General features: G+C 37.6%; 1 protein-coding gene across 1 annotated transcript in view; it reads left to right on the top strand.

The window, feature by feature from the left end:
- Positions 1 to 26,002, top strand: part of smc4 (structural maintenance of chromosomes 4) — a 54,873-nt gene that overhangs the window by 5,077 nt on the left and 23,794 nt on the right. The window contains exons 3-6 of the mRNA XM_052110314.1: positions 6,193 to 6,386; positions 7,133 to 7,324; positions 20,425 to 20,601; positions 25,756 to 25,920. Of these exons, the coding sequence (XP_051966274.1) occupies positions 6,193 to 6,386; positions 7,133 to 7,324; positions 20,425 to 20,601; positions 25,756 to 25,920 (728 nt within the window). The remainder of the gene's footprint in view (positions 1 to 6,192; positions 6,387 to 7,132; positions 7,325 to 20,424; positions 20,602 to 25,755; positions 25,921 to 26,002) is intronic.

Here is a 26,002-nt window from a genome sequence, read left to right as displayed (position 1 = left end):
ACAATTTTCTTCATGATAAGAAATGCACCGTGACACATTATGATTAAATAAGTCGCGAGCAATCGCGTTCTAATTTAGCTGCATTTAGCGCGCGAGAGGGATGAGTTCCCCGAGTCTCTCTCAGCTATGGCAAGCCGTTTTAACTTTTATTCATTTCCAGGATATGAATCCTTGATATCAGCAATTCAGTTTTCACTAGTTAAAATAATAGTTATTGATATCAGGAATTCGATATCTACTAGTAACAATGCTAATTCTTGATATCAACAATTACATTTTTACTAGTTAAAATGCTCATTCTAGATATCAAGAATTGTATTTCAACTAGTAAAAACTATAATTCTTGATATCTGTAATTGTATTTTCATTCGTGAAATGTCACCATAGGCTGCCATTCAAAATCAATTGTTGATATCAAGAATTCGATATCTAATTTTAATTTACGATTAATCGGCCGATTTTTAGCATTTTTTTTTACATAATCGGCATTGGCCAATATCCAAGTACATCAAGCCGATTATTAGGCAGGTGCATCTGTGGGCAGCCTAGTGTTGTTGTGGAACACGTGTTCGACGCACACACTGCCCCTAGAGTCATTTTCCAGCAGAGTGAGGAAGGAGCCAAGTTCCTTGGAGAAAACAGTAAGGATTAAATTTGTATAACTTCTTTATATTTAATTAAAAACTTTTGATATGTTACTGCCAACTTCGAGAAAAAACGCGACATGACGTTCGGCTACTTTGGATATTGATAGCGTAGTTGAAGTGGCATTATCACAGCAGAAGGGTTGCTATCATGTCACAATAAGTAAGCAAGAATTTTGCAATTACAGACAGTGAATCTGAGACTTTTATTTGTTCTGTTTGTGTGTCTTATATTTGAGAGGGTTGTCACTCAATAACAGTTTTACATGCATGCAATGATAAACACGTTTGTTGTCTTATAATATGCATTTATGTTTACCTGATTTGCTCACCGACTCCCAAATGATTCATTCAACGAATCATTTTTCCAAACCCCTCCTTTGCGTGACGCTAATCTGCGGTGATTGGTCAGATGACCCAGTCAGTTGTGATTGGAAAGTGAACGCCCATCACCGCTTTGTAGTAAAAAAATCAAAATCAGAGAAGGAATTTGAGTTGATTTATGTTAGCGATCATAGCCCAAAGTTCGGTGGTAAACACCCAATCAGTTATTGTTTGCGTTAGCCCAACGCATAAACATATTGGTAAAGCGCTGCATTACTACAAGTTATTGCTCTATTATTTATGACAACTCCAATAACATCGACAAACATTTCACATATTTCAAAAACATTGACATTGGAGACCTAGAAGCTGCGCTGAGCGTAACTTACACAACACACACAAACGCTTATTAAGCATGCTAAAAAACACATAAAAGCAACAATTATTAATAATAATTACAGGTTGTGATTCGGAGGAGGAAGCTGATCCAAATAAACTTGGTACTGAACCTTCCTTCAGTATCAACCGCTCACTGAATCCACACTTGAAAGCATTCATGTTCGTAAAGCAATCGTCATTAAAATGAGGCGAACACAGCACAAGGTTCGGGCTATACTTGTGTGGTATAGTTGTCAATATAAACTCTAGCCACTGATTCTTCACATGCTCATCCCTGGGCAGTGAAATAAAGGTCGCTTTTAATATGTACTTCAGAACACAGCGTCTTGCTGTCGACATGATGTTTTCAAGTTTTCCCTGGTGTCTGCGCGCGCAATGAGTGGGCGCGGCCAATTTGATAATTTTTCGTCTTGACATCACAACGAAAAGGAAAATGCCTCGTTGGAAAATCGATTCATTACATTGACTCAGAGTCGACTCCTACTTTTGAGAGACAATAACTTTTTTTACGGTGAACTTTCATATATAAAACTTTGCAGGATGTTTTTGTTCACTTAAATCTATGTTACACGCTACATGAAAGGTAATTTTCAAAATTCCGTAATAGGTGCCCTTTAATTAAAGCTGCATTTGGATCTCAACCTTCGTGTCTCGGAGCAGTTCGTAACACCTGCTTTGTTTATTTAATATATTTGTTATACATTATTTATACAATATGTTTTTACATTATACATTTTTAATTTTAAGTGTACAAGTGCATATTGGTCAAGTGTTCAATAAGTGTATTTGTTGAGAAATGTTGTCTATCTTAAGTAATTATTTGTGTTACATTTTATCTTTCAAATAAAAGGTTCAAATAAGAGGTTAAAAACAAGCACATATCGGCCAAAATAAATCGGCAGCACTAATCGGCCGACCCGGATTTCAAAAGATCGGCATCGGCCTGAAAAAACCAATATCGGTCGACCTCTAATATCAATAACTATCATTTTAACTAGTGAAAATTGAATTGTTGATATCAAGAAAATGAATAAAAGTTAAAACGGCTTGCCATACTCAGCCGAGTGAAGTTTCAATCTCTCCCCTTGAGATCGGGACATTCGCGCAACTCATTGAAGAGGCACCGACCACACAGAGAAATGCCAGTTTCTGAGTTTATAGTTATTAACATGACCTGCTGCTGTATTATTTGAACTTTAATAAAGACATTTGACTGCATTTTTAAGATGTAACGCCAGGATGTTTCCTTTAAAGAACTCCGTCTACACTTATTCCACAACGGTACATGCTTCTGAATTCTTTTTTTTTAATCATTCCCTAATACTTTGGGATCTACATAAAATTAACCTTTGAAAGTTTCGAGTGCATCTGGACTGATCTGTGTAATTCTTCCTCCAACAGGCGTGAACTGCTGCTCTCACACGTCATCGTTACAGTTTATTGTGATTTCATGTTGCGTTATGAGATCAAACTACTATTCGACAAGAGAATTTTTCTCGTCAATTTTGTATTTTCAACGATGTCGATAATGTCGACTAAACGTTTCAGCCCTAATGCAAATGATAATATGCTTTTCGACGCACCTGCTTTATTTGCTTGAATAAATCAGTGTGTCTTTATTAAGTTTGATGTGTTTCCTCCTCTCATCAGAAAATTGCAAAAGCAGCGTTTACAAATAGGTTTTTGCTGATCGGTGATGTTTCCCTTTTCATCAGCCTCAAATGCAAATAATTTCCAAACCTGGCTTTTTCCGTTTCATTTCGACAAGATTCAGTTGAGACTCCGCAGCAGCTTTGCTTTGTCGTCATTTAAACACATCAAACTTAATAAAGCATGTGAAAGGCAGACACCCAGATTTTTTCAAGCAACCAAAGCAGGTGAGTTTAAAAGAATATTATCATTTGCATTAGGGCTGAAACGATTACTCGACATTATCGACAAAGGCGAAAATAAAAAAAATGACAAGAGAAATGTTCATTGTCGAATAGTCGTTTGATCTCATTGAACGTAACATGAAATCACATTAAACTAATGAGCAACACTGCAGATCACGCCTGATGGAGGAAGAATTACACCGATCAGTCCAGATGCACTCTAAACTTTCACAGCTTCTTATGTAGATCCCAAAGCATTAGGGAATGATTAAAAAAAATAAAATAATAAATTTAGAAGCAGTCTCGTTGTGGAATAAGCAGAGGTGGAGCTCTTTAAAGAAAACATCCCGGCATTACATCTTAAATGCAGTTATATTTAATGTGTTATAGCTTTATTAAAATTCAAATAATACAAAAGCAGACCATGTTAATAACTATAAACTCTGAGAGAGACTCTGCCTCGGGGACATCATCCCTCGAGCGCGGACGCTCAATGCAGCTAGATTAGAACTTATTTAATAATATCTATCTATCTATTAGGGCTGGGATAAATGATTATTTTTTAAACGATTCATCTAGCAATTATTTTTTCGATGCACCGATTAATCTAACGATTCATTTTTTCAGTCCGATTCGATTTCGATTAATCGACTTGTGACAACACCGGTAATACCGGTTTCATCGGGGGTGGGGGTGTATAAAATGTTTAAAAAAAAACATTTGCCGGGAGTTTGATTGACTGGCGATCTGATCAATCAATCATAATACGCCATTTTTGTCCGACAAAGAAGTCAGGAGAGAGAAGATTAACGTCGGTGGATTTGAATTTGAATAATGGATTGTAGGCTACCGTACTGACATCTTTCCGCGGTTAAAACAACAGTCCTTCTGATGTAAGCTACATTCATGTTTAGCCTATTTGATGCTATAAATTAACCAAGGAAAAGATGATCGGTTCACGAGCAGCTTTAACTGAGGCAATCTGTCACGACATATTAAAGAGCCACAAAATAGTAGGGTTTAATTTTCTTTGAATGACCAAATTTGAAAGTTGAGACTTTATTAAATGTTACCTGCTTGGTCCTGTCTGTCAGCGCGTTGTCAGTGTCCTCTATGTATTTTTCACGTCATTCTTAGCTATAAGTGCATTATTAATAGCCTTAAGCGAAAACTTTAGGTGTCGACAACGTATTATAGCCTACTCCAACATCGAGTGCAAAGTGGGGAGTTCAAAAAAAACTTACGGTGCTCTGTCATCTGCAGCTGCAACCGGGTGGCGCCTCTTAAGGTGCTGGTGCATTGCCGTGGTGCTAGAATGGAAGGCCATCTCCATTTTGCAAAGACGACATATCACGGAATTGTTTCCTTTTAAATTAAAGAATTCCCATACTTTAGAGGAACGAGTGCATGCCGCCTTGCACTTCTGGTAGTTTGAGGAGCCACTCATGTTTCTACTACTCGCCGGCGCCGCCATCTTTGTTTTGGGTCCGACGAATCGACGCGCATATTTTGTGTCGACGTATTTTTTGCGTCGACGTCATCGTTGTCCCAGCCCTACTATCTATCTATCTATGTATGCATGCATGTCACGGTGCATTTCTTATCATGAAGAAAATTGTCAATTTGCAGCTTTATTAATAAGAGAGTACTTTGCACATTAGTTTGGAAATTGTTTTTTATTAATTTATTGTATGCTTGTTTATTTAGGTTTTGTTTTTTAGTACTTGGTAAAAACTTAAATTAAAAGTTGCAAAAGTTGAAACAGATCTTATACAAGTGTTCAAAAATACTTTAAGCATACATTGTTTAGTTTTGTTATAATTAAAAGATAACATAATTAAAGTGTTGCTCAATGGCATATTTTTGTTCTTAGTTCTGCTGCTAATGTTTTGTAGACTTTGTTATTAAAAGTGTGTTATTTAGTAACCTGTTTTTGCTTTGGTACCGAAAATGGTATCGAGTACTGTGAAATTTTACTGGTATTGGTACAGACTACTGAAATTTTGGTACCGTGACAACACTAATCTGAATTGAAAAACTACAAACCAATAAAATGATCACACTTTTATTGAAAGTAACGCACCAAAATTGGACAGAAAATGTATTAAAACATTATTAAATATATTATTCTTTATTCAGATCTTTAACATTCAAATTTAACTTTAATTATTTTTACCAATTATCCAAATAATGTAACGTTCTAGAAAACTCTAATGATATGCAAAACAGCAGTCTAGTAATGAACTTAGCAGCTCAAGTATAGCATCTTTCAAATTCAAAAAGTTTAAATATGCTTCAGTCATTTTAATATTATCCTTGTGCTTTTTGGATAATCAAAATAAAAAAATTGTCTATTCGGATGAATTCATAATTTGTTTTGATGTCATTATCCATGTTGAATAAGGCATTCCCTACTGGTCATCCTAGTTTTCTACCTGCTTTGCTTCTCTGCATGATGTACTGTAGTGATCCTCTCCCGCTCTCTTTACTAATGTAATGAGGGCAATAGGCCATCTGCTAGTGCCATCACTGCCTAGTGGCATCTTCATGTTAAGCTGATAGCATGTTTAAAGTGTTAAAAACCCATCATAACGAAAACTAAATATTTTGTAAGAATTTTTTGTTTTATTAGTTTATTCAGAGCTATGAACATTTATTTTGTTAAATTCATATTGTTTTTGCAATCTTGTTGATGGATTTTTTTTCAGTTTATAAAATGTTTTTTTTTTTACATTTTAGTTTACAATAATAACCATGGTACAACACAAGCTCATGACATAACTTCATAGTAATCATAAATAGGCTTTTGATTGAGTTGCAGACACATACTAAAGTTATCGTCTTTTTCTTGGGTGTCTGGTTCACATGCTCTTGTTCTCACTGGAAATGACATGTAATAAATTGCTGTAGTGCAGTAAAGAGTTTGCTGTATTTGTTTTATGTTGCTGTAGATGCGTCTCCTCCAGGCGAGGCTGCTGAGGAGGTTGATAACCGCAGTCTGGAGGAGATTCTGAGCAGCATCCCTCCTCCACCACCTCCTGCCATGAGTTCAGAGCCTGGAGCCCCTCGACTCATGATCACTCACATTGTTAACAGAAACTTCAAATCATATGCAGGAGAGCAGATCCTGGGGCCGTTCCATAAGGTACACCAGCAGTGGCTCTGTACTCATGTCATTGCATTGACATAGTCTCAAACATGGTACTCAATGAGCAAAAAAATTAAGTGATTTTTAGTGTATGTATGAAGTCAGTTCTCAAGTTCACAGAGGTGTCCTAACAGAGGAATCACAGGTGGAGTTCAGCAGGCTCAAAGACAAACACACTGATGAACACAATGTCTTTATTTTCAACACCTATTGCTTTAGCATTTCAAACCTTAAAAACTGCTTTTTGTCAATTGTTTTGCTTGAATGATGTGCTGTCTGTCTTTCAAATAAACAACACTTGTTTTGACGTTATCTAATGCAATGACACGCAATGTTTAAGTGTCCATTTGAGACCTCTATTTATCTGCTACTCAATAAAATTTTCTCAACACAGTAATAAATGTGTCTTATAAGTTGACTGCAAATACATCCCACCGTAAATGTAGTACTGTTATTACCTCTAAATGGATGTTACATCTGTGCCAAATTTCTATTTACAATACTTCACAACCTTTGTTTTAAATATGTATTATTTTCTTTGTTGGTCTTCTGTTTTGCCCTTTTTGTGAAACTTTACATCTGTGATTTTAAGTATTCCCCTTACTAGAACCTCTATATAAATAAAGTGCACCCTTGTAACGTGCTTATGCTTGCAAGTAATATTTGCATTTACATGTTCCTAGTTGATTGATTTTATTTTTTGCCTTAAAATATTTTGACTTCACTCTCTATTCCTCCATCAGCGCTTCTCCTGTATCATCGGTCCAAATGGCAGTGGGAAGTCTAACGTGATTGACTCCATGCTGTTTGTGTTTGGGTACAGAGCTCAGAAGATCCGCTCGAAGAAGCTGTCGGTTCTGATCCACAGTTCAGATGGACATCAGGACATTCAGAGCTGCACTGTAGAGGTGCACTTCCAGAAGATCATCGACAAGGTCAACCGCTTCAAATCACACACTTGAAATACACTAATGACAATGATGTGCCAAAATGAATATTCCTGGCAGAAACTGAAAATTCTGGACACTGCCCAAAAACCAAAACCCAATAATGATTATTTTAATTTGACTTGCAGCACATATAGGCAGATAGCGCACGTACATCTGGAAAGCATTGCGTTCTAATTAACATCTGATAAACATCTAAAAAAAAAAAAAGAGCATATTTACAAACATCATAAACGTCTCAAAGACATCTGGGGCATGTCCTTTTTGACATCCAAAAAGAAAGTTCTCTTTCATCTCGTGTTCAAAATCCACCTATGGGAAGGGCATCCGTACCTGACCTCTGAAGAAGCATCCAATTGCACCAAGTCTGGCTAGACAGACAGAAAGCGCGTGACCTATGCTCGGTAAGGACCCACCCCCTTACCTAAGAGCATATAACGACCTGTATGCGCAGCTGCTCCTCAGTTGACATTCGCTTCTCGCGACCTCTGTTTTTCTCTCAGCTCGGTTGGATTTTGACTTTCACTAATTTGTCTACAGGAGGACACATCGCTCAGATCAGCCTCCGCCAGACGTGACTGTCTTGTTTCAGCCAGGTTAGCTGTTTCTTGTTTATTGCAAGCCACCCACGCTCGCTTAAACTACCACCAGGCTGCCCGCCTTTCTCTCTCACCACTTCCCCTGCTCCACGCAAAGGATTTTACGGCGTTTCGCCCTAATATGGCATTTTCCAAACCTATGGTTTCCGGGGTCCGCCTATCGCGTGCCTGCCCGGCCGCGTGCGGTGCCCTCATCGCAGCCAGAGACCCTCAACCTCTCCTCCGTTCTCTCTGCATACCAGGCTGAACTCCTGGTCAACATGGGGCAGCAACTAGAGAAAGGGACCCCCACACCCTCTCTGTGGAAGGAGATTGTCACAGTCAATGACCTTGTTCTCCGTAATGCCCGTCAGGCCGTCCAAGCCTATGGCTTTCTCAGTGGCCGGAGAACGTGCACTCAAATTATGCCTTCCTAGGAAAGCGTCACCGTAGCAGGCGCCCCTCAGGACAATGTGTGTTCCCTGTCCAGCTCATGTCGGGGAACCTCCCCGTGCTGGAAGTGTTTACAGTGGGGAAAAAATATGAGAGCAGTGTCACCACACAGCCCCTATTACATCTCTCCCATGCATTCTATAAAGGCTTTGGCCCCAGTGTTTCACAAAAACACAAATCTATTAACCTGTTAACCTTTGCCATTGCGCCAGCGCACTGAAGAGTTTTTTTCCCCCACTAGTTTAATGTTTATGAATAGATTTAATGTGAAAGAACATCATTAATCTTGGCAAACTATATATCATTTTAAAGGTGTAAGCCTCAAGCATCGATGATAGAGCTCTGTTTTTCGATGAAAAGCTTATAACGAATGTATTTCTTGCATTTATATAAGCAGTACAGATCAAAACACACGTAATCAAAAACGGAGTACATACCAGTAGTGTCGTAATAACGAGCCACACACGCATCCACTGCTAAAAGTTCCAGATTGAATGGAAAGGTGAGAGTCCACTGAATAACATCCCATAGAGCATTTTTAGTCCAAAGAAACAATAACGTTGTAACATTGATGGTTATTCCTTTGTTTACATCGAGTTTCTTCAGGGTGAAGTATCATACTTTTCGGTTATGCAATAAAATTATGCATAAAAACAGACTCCCGGTAGCCGAACGTTATATGTGTGTGTTGCTTAGAGTGTAATGAACAAATTAAGACCGCGCACACACACACGGGCACACACACACAAATACAAAGATAGGCAATATATAGGTCAAAATATCCAAACACTGCGGTCAGTTTTTTTGACATCATGATATGCTGATCCTATAATTTTGTCTTTACAACGAAAGCCAATGAAAAAATTGAAATTATATCACTGATAGAAAATGTAGCCAAGCAGTGCACGATTCCAACGATACCCGGGAATATTTAATTCTTTATATAAATATAAATTTTATTTATTTGAATCAGCCACTCTCTATTGAGGAGCTAACCTGCGACGTAGGCTGTGACCACACCCCCGTCATTTGACAACAAACAAGCCATAGTAAAAAGACGGAAAACATCTGTTTTCGCGTCTTACTTACTGGACGGATTATCTCATCAAATGGATCGTCAAAAGAAGTTTTTTTTTCTGCTGAAGATGTTTTATTTGAGATCACTCGAAGCAGCGATGACGAAATTGAGGAGTGAATACAGCGACGACGGTGATATACTTGAGGATGGAAAAGATGGTCCAATTTTACATCGGTGAGTTGCTGAGAGAGAGAGAGAGAGAGAGAGAGAGAGAGAGAGATTTCCCATTTGATTTATAAGGTAAATGCATTGTGGTCTGAAAAGATAATGCTACTTTATATGTATTTATTTATTTATTGGATAATTGTACAGTTGTTTAGTTGTTTCTGTCATTTTGTCCTAGCACACACACACTATGTATCTATATAATGTATGTGTGCTAGGAAAAAAAAAAAACAGAAACAACTAAACACCTGTACAATTATCCAATAAATACAAATATAAATACACTTGACAATTTTTCTGTATTTTTTCCTAGCACACACACTATATATATATATATTAGTGTGTGCTAGGAAAAATTACAGAAATAACTAAACAACTTTACAAATGTCCTATATATATATATATATAGGACATTTGAACATTGTCCTATGTTCTTCTCGCTAAAGGACGAGGACGCGCCCCTCCGCTGCCCAAAGTGCTGCTCTCACACACAAATGGAAATAAATAGAAATAAAGTAGCATCATCTTTTCAGACCACAATGCATTTACCTTATAAAACAAATGGCCTGTCTGATGGCTGGCCATCAGTGTGATTGTTGGTTCTATGTCTGACCATCCATATGAATGCTGTCTGTATCACTGGCCATCACCATGCTGTCTAAACGAATGCCCATCAGTATGATTGTTGATTGAATGGCCAGCCACATAAAAACTACAAAATTATTTACTTGACATGCGGTGCTAATTATCTTTCCATTCTTTCCCATGCAACAGCCATCAAGTTGAATCTTCAGATGAAGAGTGGCATCCAAGCACCAGCCAACCAGTAGAAAAGAGATGCAAGCTCTCAAATTCTTCAAGATCTGCACTTGCTGTTTTAGACCTGAATCGACCAGTAAAAAGGAGAGGCAAAAAGAGCAGCAGAAAAACCAAGTCCATACCCGCTGTGTCCCCAAGCACCCCTAAAGAAAAGTGGAACTGTTCAACTGACGAGGACGTTTGGCATGACCAGCACTGACTAAACAGGACTTAGCATTTTGCCAGAGACAACAGCATTTTTGAATTTTTTTTCTTTGCCTTTTCTGTTGCAAAGAAATTCAGTTATTTTTTTACATTTATTTTTTAAATATTTCATAATATTTTACTTATATTTTTATTGTTCTGTTGTGCAAATAAATCACTTATATAAAGTCTTATGGTTGTGTGGATTATTTTATAATTGAAAAAGCATGGAACAGTGTATATGATGACTAAAATAGCTTGCAGTACCCTTCATAACATTTGATCATTAGGTTGCTTTTTGAGGTATCCAAGGAGGCTTCTTGGTACCTGGACATAGTCTTGGAAAAATATTGCAGAAATCTCATTTTTCATAATATCTTCCTCAAATGTGAAATATAAACTGATGAGACTTGTGGCTTTCAATCAATTACCTAACTGGATTCATCCAGGTTTGTTTTCATTTATTTTTTCATAAAATAATGAAATGTTACTTGCAGTACAAATTATCTTCAAGACACTTTAAATTCTATACATTTTTGTCTGTGTAAGTTTTTTCAACTTTTACATTTGGGTAATAAACTCCAAAGTGTCTTCTTTTTAAATATGTCTAAATTGTGCATGTAGAGCAAATTGTTCAGTAACTACAATTATTTTAGTTTGGGGATGTCATTTCTGGGGATGTGCCTCGGGCAGGGGGAGGGAGAAAGGGAACTGACATAGTCTTGGAAAAAAGCTTGCAGGAACCCCATTTTTCATTATATCTTCCTCAAATTTGAAATATAAACTGATGAGACTTGTGGCTTTCAATCCTTTACGTAATTGGATTCCTCCAGGTCTATTTTTATATATTTGTACATGAAATAATAAAACATTTTTTGAAGTTCACATTATTTATGAGGCACTTCAACTTTTATAACTTTTTATTTGTTTGAGCATTATCAACTCTGATTTGTTGTTAGTAGAGTGCCAAGTGTCTTCTTTCCAAAGAGACCTTAATTGTGCCTGTGGTACACTGTTCTCAGGAGCTATATTTATTTTAATTCAGGTATGTCATTTTCAGCTGTGAGCCCCTGAGTGGGGGTGCAGGTTAACAGGTTAAATCCATTACAGAGAGAACATCTTTCTGCAACCCCTTATGTCGCCCCTAGGTTGTCCACTAGATAGCGCCATTGCATTTCAAATGAGCAAATCGGGCATAAACGCAGCAATAAGCGCTAACCCCGGCTCAGGTGGGGTCACTTGCGAGCCACACAACAGTTTGGCAGGCTGTGTCTGCTCCCGAGTGGGTGATTCGAACCATCATAAGCGGCTACAGACTCCAGATAGTGGGCATGTTGTGGGGAAGAATCGGACGGGCGAATGTAGATCTCTTCGCCTCGCGTGAAATCTCCCATTGTCCTATGTTCTTCTCGCTAAAGGACGAGGACGCGGCCCTCCGCTGCCCAAAGTGCTGCTCTACGCATTTCCTCCCCTGTGCCTGTTAATACCTACCCTGGCCAGGGTGAGAGAGCAGGACCTGTCCCTCATTTTGATGGCACCCAGGTGGCCCACGGCACCATGGCTGGCAGAGATAATTCCTCTTCTCCATGCCCAACCGTGACCCCTCTAGTGTTGTCACGGTACCAAAATTTCAGTAGTCTGTACCAATACCAGTAAAATTTCACGGTACTCGATACCATTTTCGGTACCAAAGCAAAAACAGGTTACTAAATAACACACTTTTAATAACAAAGTCTACAAAACATTAGCAGCAGAACTAAGAACAAAAATATGCCATTGAGCAACACTTTAATTATGTTATCTTTTAATTATAACAAAACTAAACAATGTATGCTTAAAGTATTTTTGAACACTTGTATAAGATCTGTTTCAACTTTTGCAACTTTTAATTTAAGTTTTTACCAAGTACTAAAAAACAAAACCTAAATAAACAAGCATACAATAAATTAATAAAAAACAATTTCCAAACTAATGTGCAAAGTACTCTCTTATTAATAAAGCTGCAAATTGACAATTTTCTTCATGATAAGAAATGCACCGTGACATGCATGCATAGATAGATAGATATTATTAAATAAGTTCTAATCTAGCTGCATTGAGCGTCCGCTCGAGGGATGATGTCCCCGTGGCAGAGTCTCTCTCAGAGTTTATAGTTATTAACATGGTCTGCTTTTGTATTATTTGAATTTTAATAAAGCTATAACACATTAAATATAACTGTATTTAAGATGTAATGCCGGGATGTTTTTTTTAAAGAGCCTCCTCTTATTCCACAACGGTACATGCTTCTGAATGTGCTTTTTTTTTTTTTTTATAAATCATCCCATAAAATAAACTGTGAAAGTTTCGAGTGCATCTGGACTGATCTGTGTAATTCTTCCTCCATCAGGCGTGAACAACTGCACTCGCGCGTGCGTCATCGTTACAGAGATTTCATGTTACGTTAAATGAGATCAAACGACTATTCGACAAGAACTTTTTTCTCAAATTCGTCAATTTTGTATTTTCAACGATGTCGATAATGTCGACTAAACGTTTCAGCCCTAATGCAAATGATAACATGCTTTTCGACTCACCTGCTTTATTTGCTTGAATAAATCAGTGTGTCTTTATTAAGTTTGATGTGTTTCCTCCTCTCATCAGAAAATTGCAAAAGCAGCGTTTACAAATAGGTTTTTGCTGATCGGTGATGTTTCCCTTTTCATCAGCCTCAAATGCAAATAATTTCCAAACCTGGCTTTTTCCACTTTTCATTTCGACAAGATTCAGTTGAGACTCCGCAGCAGCTTTGCTTTGTCGTCATCTTTTGCTTGTTGTGAGCGTTCGAAAGTTCCCGACTCTGTGTGGGTGCCGGGTAGACCGGTACTCGGTACCCCGGTACCTTCAGAAATTCTGGTATCGTAAATAATTTTTTGTTTGAGTACCGACTTGGTACCGGTATTTTTGACAATACTAGACCCCTCCATCTACGCACAGACCTGTTGTCTCAGGCGAACGGGGAGATATACCACCCACACCTGGACAGGGTGGCTCTTTGGGCTTGGCCCATGAGAGGACAAATTTAAGCTCGATGAGGCTTCCCCCACGGGTTGTTGCCACTATACAGAACGCTAGGGCCTCCTCCACAAGGTCCCTATATGACTAAGTGGCAAGTGTTTGAAGGGTGGTGTGATGGGCGTGGTTCCACATCATATTAGATATGCACCAATTGCAATTTTCTTGGCCGATTTCGATTTCCGATATATTTTGACTGTTTAGAATAATTTTTTTCTCTTCCATCAACATTTAAATAAAAAAAGAAAGTGCAATGTGTAAATGTATATCATGATAAATATCGATATCGGACAATATGAAAAAGATTATCGTGATAACAATTTTGGCCATATCGCCCAACACTAGTCCTCATCCTCAAACCGCTCTTCTAGGGCTGACTTCTTGGCACACTTGTGAGATGGAGACTGATAAAAAGTGTTTGGACAAACATGCTTAAGAAATTCATTATAAAAAGCCTATTACGAATATACATGTTCCTCTGCCTTGTCCTCCGCATGGTCATCTGATCCTTCTTCCTCAATGTCCTGAAGGCCCTCCATTGGAAACTGTAGAAATAATGTTGCACATATAAATATCAAAACTTCTTCATAGAAACTGTAACCTGGCACACATGGGAAACAAGGATGAGCATAAAATACATGTTCTGTTACATTGTAAACTGCTGCTTTCTCCAACCGGCCCCAAGCATCAGCAGCATCAGCACATCCAAGATTGCCTTTGAAGCGAGGGTCCAGTAAAGTGGCCTTCTGGAAGTTCTGATTGTCTTCATGTAATAAAACAAAACAAGACAAACTATTTAGTGTCTAACAGTTAAAATTACGTGATTTGCCGCCTTTTTTTAAGCATAAGCTCTTAATGGAAATGGAAAATACCTGATATTGTTTTTCCAGATCTCCCCAGACCTTCTCTTTCAAAGCACTGGTAAACAGTGTCCTCTTCAGCCACTGTGAAATGCACCTTCATCTTAGTCAGTATGTGGAGAATTTGGCCACATGTGGGGGACTTCTCACTGGATACACAGAGGGTTGAGGTGTACAACAACTTCATGATTTAACAAAATCCTCTGCTTTCTGGAAGTCATCATCTGTGAGCCTTTCCAGTTTGGGGGGGGGGGGGAAAGAAGATATGAAGATAAGAATAAAATATCAACTATTATGTTACTCATTGTTTCACTACTGTTCTTCTTGTCTTTCTCCATTGGCTTCCTGAGTCATTGGTCAAGTGATGCTGCCTGTATTGCCGGGTACTGCTCCAAAAATCTCTCCACCATCAGGAAAAAGAAGTTCCACTGTGTTCTGAAATCCATAATCATGTTGTGTTCTGGCAGATGTGAAACACAAATGCACATTTTGAATTACAATCTACTGAAGATGTTTGGCTCATCTGCCATCGTAAGGCCTGTCTGTGACTCATAAACCTCTTTGGTGTTTAGCACCTTCTGCTTAATGTGGCCATCATCACTGGTGTAGTGCACAGTAACTGTTAATTAGTGGTCCTGTGCCACACTGGTCCACCCATCACATGTAATAGCAGCCTTACTCACTTGTGCTAACTCCTGAATAACATTTGGTTTCTCAACAGAGAACCATGCACGAATAATGGCAATTTTCCACGGCATGTTACGGTTCGACTCCCCTCAACTCTACTAGCTTTACTGTTCTGAGCTTGCATTTCTACTGCAGTTTAGTACCACTTCAACGTGGGTGGAAATACAGGCTGGTCGTCATAGTTGCGCCGACTCTACTGCCATGACATCATCTTAAACATGACACAAACTGACCAAAACAATAACACGAATGCTAGCTGTTAGCTACTAGCTCATTGTGCTGCATAAAGCAGTTGTTGCATGGTGATTTACACAACTGTAACAGTTAAATTGACCTTGTTGTTTTAGAAGCTTTCAGTAGCTGGTCAACTAAATAAATTGAAGCTTTCAAGAAGAGTATAGAGTTAACCTAACAAAACATACCGTCCTCCATCGTGGATCAACAGTCCAGGGCATTCTCCCTTCCATTGCTTGCCGGTTTAGTTGGCACCCATTTGTTCGAGTCACTTCCACATTTCCTTGATGGTTGATATCAGGTTGATGTCGGAAATCCAGTGACGCTGATAGTGACGATTCTCCCGTTTCAATCAGTGATCTGCAGGATTTTGATGTCACATTTAGTATCAGCTCGGCTCCCTTGGAACCTCGACCGAGCTGATACTATCAGATTCTTAGTACTATCCACAGTGGGAAAAACCCCCCAAAAAGTGAGCAAGAGTTGAGGTAAGTTGTACCATGCAGTGGAAAAGTCACATAAGTGTGTTGGACAGAACATCCCTGGTCGGTAGTGGGAATTAAGGGCAGTGGCCATCTCTCTGTATTAATGGATTTTATTTATTTTTGAAAAATGTAATAGCACAGTTTTTAAACGCATCAATTAAAGACATAATTGTTTCACATTACTTTATTTTTTGTACTTAAACCATGGAGATTCCACAGTGGAAAAAGTATGCAGTCCTTTGACCGCAAATTTGGTCATAGCCTTGTGGAATTCCTCCACCTCCTTTGATAGAGTAGCCTTTACCAAGGTCAATGGGGTCACTGTAACTAGTGCTACTAGCTGGAGAGCCAAAATTATAAACATAATTAATGTTAAATATTTTACAAATTGCTTGATCATTTGTTAGCATAAATGCAAGATTTTCAATCAATGTTACATTAGCCTACTAGGCGGCAGAAAGGCTGCTGTCATCGTCATAATCAGTGGTCTAGGGTTGGTCTGACGGGGCCGGGAATGCTCACACTGCCAGCTGATGTCCGCAAGCTGTTGAACACTGTGCATCCCTCTGCTTTGAAGTTTATCCCAGGTGTCCTCAAATGTTGAATTAGCTTTGTCGTGTTTCCCCCTTTACACACAATTGTTGTAAGACATTTGTTGCTCTTCACGGTGTGAATCCTTTCTTGCGAAATACAACCACACTTTAGGAGGTTTAGCTTTAGGCATTTTAATTTAAGCACATTTAATGTAGCTATCTAACGGTAGGCTACCTGCTGCCATCAGAGCAAGTGTAATTGCTTCATTGACGCGCTCATCAGATGTGTTGGATTTGTATTATCAGAGCTTTATATTACGATGTGATTTTGTCCCTGCACCTGTACATTAACCACTACATTAACAGCCTGAAACCGTATATGCAATATGTGATTTTGTCCCATTAACCATTAAATGTTCTTACCGTCAGCCAATCACTCTTGTCTGCCATGTTAATCAACTTTCCGTGTTGTTGTTCCGACTTGCATTCACGTGAATTTTGTCAGTCTGGAAATAATTTTTCCGATTATTCTAACACCACATGAATGCAGTATAATTTAACTAGCGATCATGTGTGGTGATGATGCTTCTTATGTCCCTTTCTGAGCAAATATTTCAATCAACAGCTCAGACATTTAAGTGGCACCAAAATCTGCGTTCTGATAAGGTTTGGTTCATATAGTTCACTTTGCCATATTGGCATCGGGTTTCGGTACACAACCCTAGCCAGTGCTGAACTATACCTGACATTTTTGGTCATTGGTTGTGTTTTTATGTCTTATGCCTTGTCCAAACCAGATGTGACGCAGTAAGATTCTAGTGTAAAGCAATTTGTCTGTTCACACCAGATGTTACACCATAAAATGAGTGTAATTGATGGTAAAATGTAGAAAACACTGTATTCACAGATGAAACTGTATGTTTATTGAACACAACTAATTTTCTCACAAGCGTCGTAACACTTTCTACAGAAAGCCCAGAGGAGATAAATACACAATCTCACACACAGGGAAAAGTTACTTTGAGTCGCATTCTCCTCCAGTCTGTTACGATTGTTTATGCTCACGCGGTCCTCCTGTTGTTATTTTGCCGATCTTCACGTGACTGAAGCTGAGAGAAAGTCAGAATGAGCCGCTATGTCTCCCCACTCCCATTGTGTGGGTGTGTGAGAGAGACAGAGCTCCGACTGAAGAGAGCGAGACCTCAAGCACAACATGCGGTTTATGTGTGACACCCTCTGCCAAAAGTGGTTCTGAATCAGCTAGTGAGATGGCGATGTTAATATACGGTTTTAGACCCATTTGTTGACTGTGCTGCCTGGTGTGACGTCGCAGAAATAATAGAAACCATTTCAAAAATAGAAAGCCCTATCGCTCGTTGTGTATCACGGCTGTTTAGGACAAAAACTCTGATTAACATGGAAAATATACCTTTTATCACGTGTTGCGGCACGTCTGGTTTTGACACGTGTTATGCTTTGTAACTTTTTTTTTTTTGGAATTTGTTTAACTGAATTTGTTAAAATATTTGAGTTTGACAGTTTAGATATTTACAGCTATGATGTATGGAGCTTTAGGGTGAATCTCATGAAATCTGTCAAGAAATGTGAGGGTCATATTTCCCAATTTAATTAAAATAAATATGTTTTGCATGAAAATTAGGACTATTGAGATTTTTATTTTTTTTACTACTGACACTTTTCATAATCTTTAATAATGGCAGGAGCCTCCTGGGATTTAGAAAGATTCTAATTTTCTCATTCTTAGGATTTGGTAAAAATACTGTAGATTTCTTTTATTTATTTTTTTATATGCATCACAATCTTAATTTGAACCATCTTGATATTGATTCTTAAATCTCAAGATTGATCTTTTACTCCCAAATAGCAACCCTCTATAATAAAGTAAATCACTCATGTATGTGACCAAATTTTGCACTATGCAAAAAAAAAAAAGTGTGTGATTCTTAGGACTGTCACGATAGCTAATTTTGTTGGATGATATATTGTCCTAGAAATAATTATGATAAAAGATATTGTCATTTTAAGACCATTTTATGCCATTGAAATAATGATATTATAATTGTAATGATGAGCAGGAAGGCAGACGAGGGGCAAGGATCCAAACGCAGGGTTTTTATTGAATTAATAAGACAACCAAAACAGGAACAAACAAAACATCCACGATGGGAAAAAATAGAAACAAAACACGGAAGACATTAAATGGAACAAAACACGAGAGGCATAAACAGGGTTCACGAGCAAGCATCCATAAACATCAACGATAGACAAGGGAATGGAGAACAAACAGGGTATATATACACTGGATACAAGATGATGACAAACTACAATCAGGTGAGCACAATGACACAAGGCTGGCAGTGATGAGTGCTGGGGATCATGGGAAATGTAGTTTTAACACGAAGACAGTGAAACACGGGGCGGACAACAAGGAAAACGTGACATGGAATGTGAACAGAGACGGGTGAAACAGAAAACACGGGACAGACAACAAGGGATCATAACAATAATAGCATAGTAATGCAAGTACACCCTTTCAAAGTGAACTTTTAATTCTGAACAATATTCAGACATTGGAATGTAAAAAACTGTTTGTGAAAGTTGTGAAGGCCCCTCTCCATTTCCAACTGCAGTTTTTGCTCCCAGCTCGGAAAACTGGATTGGATGGTTATGTTTTACATGAGCTTTTTCTATTGTCACTTTTCATTGTTACTGTTTTTAAACCATGTCGACAATCCGGCTCGATCACATTAATTGGTTCTCTTCTCTCATTCGGCTTAAGGCTAAAATGTTCCCACACCGGAACTGTGGAATGCGGCTTTGAAACCAAGTCCATTTAACTCATTCTCCCAAACTTTCTGGCTGGAATTGTGCAGTCATCAGGATAAACACCTATTAGCCTCGAAGTAACATGTAATCTTCGTGTGTGTGGACCTGCCTGAGTCCCACCTCTGATACGGAGCAGATGAGAGGACAGAAGCAGCGCAACTGGCTGAAATGTTGGTGACATTAATTCTTATGTAACCACAGCGGGCTATATCGAAGTCATTAAAAATGGTGGAGGTCATGTCCATATATCGTATGATAACTCGAAAATGTATGATTCTCCACAAGCTGGAAAATGAGATTTCACTTAGCAGTGATTGAATAGTAACCTTTCACAGTTTGTTGAGAGTAAAAGTTTGGTTTGACTCGTTCTGTGTAGTGTGTGTCCAAAGACCAGATCCACACAATCCATTTGTCATTGAAGAATGTCTCTCTTCCTTTCTGTTCTTTAGTCAAATGTTGATTTAAGAAAAAAGAAACATTTAATTGTAATGACACACTGATACAATAAAGAAAAAAGGTGCATGTGTGCTCACTGGCTGATGCTGGTAGTCTTTAACAGTAGCGATTTAGCCCTTGTTCTACATATCATGTATGTAAATACTTGATAAACATTCTGCATTAAACGGGTAACAAAAGCATTTATGCAGCATAATATATGCTATTTCAAGACATTTATTAATGGCGTACACTGAATTTAAAAAATGTTAAAAGCAAAAATGTGACCCATATTATAAACTAATGGCAATCTCCATTTTCTAATTGTACCTAGAAGGATTCCCATGAAGTTTTGAAGATCCCTTTATAATTGAGAGTATTAGCTGAGATTTTGATTTCATATGTATGCAAATTACACATTGTAACCAAACTATACCTATACTATATATATGAAACCGAATATTTATTAATACCCAGCCATAATTCTCATTGTCATGCTTACAAATAATACTTCTAAATGTTGTAGTACAAGTGTAAGTTGACATCATGGTAGTGTTTCTTGAACTGAATTTATTTCATAAAACAAATACAAAATCTTGATCATTCTGAACAGTTTCTTAAAATTTGTTCTAATATTTATTTTTTGTCTCGTTTTTCTGTGTTAATTGTTTGTTCAGGAGGGAGACGATTATGATGTTATCCCCAACAGTTCCTTCTATGTGTCGAGAACTGCAGGGAAAGATAATTCCTCTGCATATCACATCAACGGTAGGAAAGCCACCTTCAAAGATGTGGGCACATTACTGCGCAGCCACGGCATCGATCTGGATCACAATCGCTTCCTCATTCTACAGGTAATCACATACAGCTTTATTCAGGCATGTTGTGTATTCTCTATCCTTTACAAGCACAATTAGGATGAATTAATGCTTAATTTAGGTGAACTGCAATCCAAGCACATAACCCAGTGACCTTAGACTGCTGTAGCAGCGCATCATGGTTTTCAACATTGCAGAAAGGTACAAACATCTGCTGCTGCTGTAGGATTTTAAGGACTCATATACTGAACTTAGCAAAAGTCATTGAAATCCTAGGTCAAAGGGCAACCTTTGTCCACTCTTCCTTCCCCGCTTTAGCAGCACGTAAATATTGGCGTGTGTGAACGACAAGGCCAACCCCAATATTGTGTGTGCTGCTTCAGTGAGGCAGGAGCGAGCCTCCCGTACCTTTTATCATATACATAATCATTCAGTTTAATATGATTTATCTACTCCACTTGTCTCTTATGAACATATATATGCTGTTCATTGAGTTTATTCACCTGATTATGTCTTTTACTTGATCCATCTCCGTGAATTATTTTGATCATATTGTGAGAAGCTTTGATTGACACTAAAAGTTATACATTGTTGTTCGTGTTTGTGATGACTGCATTTACATTTTTAATATTTAAATTGTAATGTGACTTGAAAAGCTGGCATTCTTGTTTTTGTTGATTGCCTGTTATTTATTGGATATTTGGAGCTTTTTAACTGCCTCGTAATTGTGCCGTTACAAAACTTGGACATGCATATGGTGATATTAATGTCACACGCTGTAGACGTAGTGTCAAATGAACCATACTTCGGGCTTCAGAGTAACACAATACACAGTGTTAAGTACAATGCTGCCATTGCTGATTTAGAAGCATTATTAGTATAATGAAATAACTAGCACAGAGACATCCAATAATAAAGACAAAATAGGGTCACACACAAGGTGATTTATGCATGATTATTTTCTACATGCAGCAGCGATGAGGAGTTTGTTGTTGATTTGCTTAATGAGAAATAAGACATTTGAGACACTTCAAAAACAATTTCTAGTCACCTGCTGGACAAACTGACTCTGGACTGTATTATATGTACATAGTCATTCATAATGGCTGTTAAAACAAATGTTTGATTGTATCTTATTGCCATGTTAATCTACTTGTTATATATTTGCTCAAAATTCTGTGTTACTAATTAAATGTGATAACATTTAAACTAGTGCTGCATTTAATCATATCGATTAAACACGATTAATCATATCGCTATCGCGATGTCAGCCTGTGCGATTATATGATGGCAAAATGCTGTGATTTTATTAAATAAACGAGTGCATGTGTGGATGTGACAGCCCATTCTCTCTAAGCTGTTTGCCCATTTTCTGCACCGCTAAGTAAAACGTGACCAGTCAGTCTCGGTTTAGGGAGTGGCACATGTGGTCATATGAGTTTCTGGTGTGCAGCGTGGAAATCAGGTGAAGATGGACGCCGAGCAGACCGACGGTGAACTGGTGGCAAAAAAAAAATATCACAGATCACAGCTTGGCAATAATTAAAGTTCATATAATACGGGAGCGTGACATGTAAATAAACACAAACTCCAAAACTGTCATTCTCGGTGCGGTCAGAGCCGCTTCAACCCAATCTGAGCGGGAGTCGAGACCGGTTAGAGATTTCAAGTTCCGCCGACTGATGCGAACTAAGGCGAGACGCTCGTCTCTCACCCCTGCTGTCTGCAGCTCACAACGTCATCATGATAAGACCAATCTTATGTGAAAAATAACAAAAAAATGACAACAATAAAGTGTATACACACACACACACGTATATAAGTGTATGTATACGTGTGTGTGTGTGTGTATTTATATTTATTTATTGGTTTTGGATAGACAAGATTGACAAATGCTTATAAATAATACTCTTTTGGCTAAAATGTCAATATGACTAAATGTTATTTAAATATGACAATTAAAAAAACAGCTGACAAAATGAACACTAGTATTCAGTTGTCATGTCATTAGGAGTGTATTAACGCAAAGCCAACATTTGTGTTTTTAACGTCACTTTTTTATCAGTATGGTATCACCTCATTTTGTGCCAGGAAAAACCCTGGTTATATGGAGATATTTTGGCTTTAAGATAACCGACGCTGAGCAGAGAGAGGTACTGTGCAAAATTAAAGTTGTTACATCACGTGGGAACACAACAAATTTAGATCAGAACCTGAAACAGCAAAAGTGTTATGAATGCATAAAGGTGAAAGCCCAGATTAGTAAAGAGACCGCTGAAACAACCTGTAAGCCAAACAATACAAAGCACAATTACAGATGTATTTGCGAGTGTCACGCCATATGACAAATCTTCACAGAGATATAAGAAATCACTGACTCCATAATGCACTGCTTGGCAAGAGACATGATGCACCGTTAGCAAAGTGGGATTTCAGAAAATGATCCACACACTGGACAAGAGGTACCAGCGATTTAAGTAGAACTTTTTAGAAAGAGGATTTGGAAATACCAGTTGGTCATTTAAAACAAACAAAAACTAACAACAACAGTTTTAGTGGTTTGAGTGAAGCACACTTTTATGTCCAGTATCCTTTTCAAAAGAACTCATAGAAAGTACATGTTACATCCTGATTAAATGTCCCTGTTTGATTGGATAATCTTATTTTCATGAAAATTTGTATGTTCTTATTTATTGTTCTATTTAATTTAGGTGTAATATTGAGAAAATAACAAGTTTGCAGTAATGCAAAGATATTTAATTTTGTAAAAGTATTATTTTAATTTGGAAAGAATGTGCATAATAGTTGTAGCTAGTTTGTATGAGTTGAAAAATACACCTTTTAGCATTATCAGTAATCTATGTGTGCATTTTCCTTGATGACAAGTTGAATCATGATTGCATTTGTTTATTATATCGCAATATGACATTTTCCTCAAATCGTGCAGACCTAATTTAAACGCTCAAAGACTAATGCACACAATAATACTCATGTTCAGTCTGACCTATGAATAGATACTTTAATACTTTCTAACAACAGCATAGCTGTTAACGACTATTAACAATTGTACGGCAATAACTATTACATAATTGTGTGGAGAAACCACCATGTTTTAGCATAGAAAGGCATTTTAATACAAAGACATACAGAGTTCACTGCAAGTCAGCAATAGTATTAATATTATTCATATTTGGTGAAGAAAAACACGTAAGATCCGTAAAGTTAATACAAGGCAAAGATGCCACAATATGTTATATTCGAGATATAAGAGAACTCGCCTGGACCACAAAAATGCAGCAATATGGAAGACAATCCACATAAGATCAGTTTTTTTTTTTTTTTTTTTTTAAGGGGATGCAAGCAAGTGATGCAGCAATATTATTTACATGTTAAGAGAACCCATATGAGTAAAAAAATTGTTTAAGGCATTTCATGTCTTCCTCGTTCCTTCAGCGTTTAATGTCGGTGGTCAAAACTGCTTTTTTGTTGCACTGGTTTTGGGAACCGCAGCTGCTGCTGACACTCATATTTTATTGATCAGGGCAAACCAGCAAAGAAACGAAATCAACACTCACTGTAAAAAAAAATAAAGCTTTGCTTTGCCAGTGTGTGAAAGTTCGCTCCAGGTGTGAATGGCTCGTTGTGAATCCATTGTTTTGATTCAAAATGTTAATCGCGGTGAGAAATCATGTTCATGGCATTTCTATATTCACTTTACATTTCACTTAAAATTTTAAAGTGCACAATAATCGTGGTTGTCTCAAATAACCATGTTTAAATAAAAACTACAATCAGATGATTCATTAAAAGTATGAGCAAATTATACAAAAATACAAAATAAGTAAATAGAGAAGCACTCTCGTTGTGGATCTGGAGCTGCCGCTCCACTGAAGCAAAACTTGCATGTTGATTGTCTTTAAAGGAAACACCCCGGTGTTACATCTTAAATGCAGTTATATTTAATGTGTTATATCTTTATTAAAGTTCAAATAATGTGGAAGCGGGTTATGTAATTAACTACAAACTCCAAAACTGTAATTTCTCTGTTGGGTCAGCGCCTCTTCTATGAGTTGTGTGACTGTCCCAATCTAAGGGGAGAGATTGAAACTGCACCAGCTGATGTGCACTGTCACGGGACACTCATCCCTTGAGCGCACACGATTAATGCAGCTAGATTATAATGACTCGTGATTTATTGAATCAAAATATCCAAAACTCCTTTAAAGAAAACTTACATTTATTTAGCAGCTATACTGCAGAATCTGAGAATGTTGAATATAATATTAAAAATACAAATATTTTAAAATATCTAGAAATCTTTTAAAAAAAAGATGCACTCACCTGAGAAGCAGCATATCAGATATTTAAACTTAAATAAGTATATTTTGTCTTTACTGCACTCGCAGAATTATAACCAAGTGAAAAAATACACTTAAATACAAGGATGTATCTTAAATATGTTGTTTCCCAAGAAAATGCATCTTGTTAAGGATTATTAGACATTTTAAAATGGAAAATAAGTTTTTTAAAAAAAAAAAAATGCTATAGTTAATTTCTTTACTGAAATCAACTTTATTAAAATTATTTATCCCTTTTAATTCAGTGCCATTTTATGAGGTATTTTAAAAGATGATTTTGTCCTTTTATTAGTAAGCTCGTTTAATGCAACCTTTTAAGTCGGGGCACAAGCTGAGTAATTGGTTAAGAGCTAATTATTAATCATTGAAGTAATTGCTGTATAGTCGAATAATCATTTTAATAATCATTAATTAATCGATTATGAAAATAATGCCCTACATGTGGTGTAAAAAAATAATAGATTTGTTTACATTTTCAACCAATTCTAGCTGATGCTTCTGACACTATCACAAGTCATTCTGAATAAACCATCTATGTTCATCAAATGGCCTAAAACTGTCTCACACTGACCTCATGCCAGAGGGACATCCTTATTGTTCAGCCCTGAGTTCTGTCAGTTGATTTTTACAAGGCTGTTTTAGTTTACATTTTGTGCTGTAGATGTGTTCTGTGACGTTGTCAGAGTGAAGTTGAGCAGATGAAATCTATATATTAAATGTAAATGGACAGATCTGTTTGTGTGTAGATTTGTCTGTGTTCTCCTTAAAGGTGAGGTGGAGCAGATTGTATCTATGTATTCTGTAAAAGTGTTTTCTGTCATGTCATTGTCAGGGTGAGGTGGAGCAGATTGCGATGATGAAGCCCAAAGGTCAGACCGAACATGATGAGGGTATGCTGGAGTATCTGGAGGACATCATCGGTTCGTGTCGTCTCAAAGAACCCATCAACAACCTGTGCAGAAGAGTGGAGTTGCTCAATGAGCAGAGAGGAGAGAAGGTGACTCAATACCTGATGAAACATCATGTTCCACAGCCACATTCATTACTTTCATGAGCTAAACACTTCAGTCTATTGTTGT

Source organism: Xyrauchen texanus, chromosome 38, assembly GCF_025860055.1.
Source record: "Xyrauchen texanus isolate HMW12.3.18 chromosome 38, RBS_HiC_50CHRs, whole genome shotgun sequence".
Classification (NCBI taxonomy): Eukaryota; Metazoa; Chordata; class Actinopteri; order Cypriniformes; family Catostomidae; genus Xyrauchen; species Xyrauchen texanus.
This window is presented reverse-complemented; position numbering and strand designations above follow the sequence as displayed.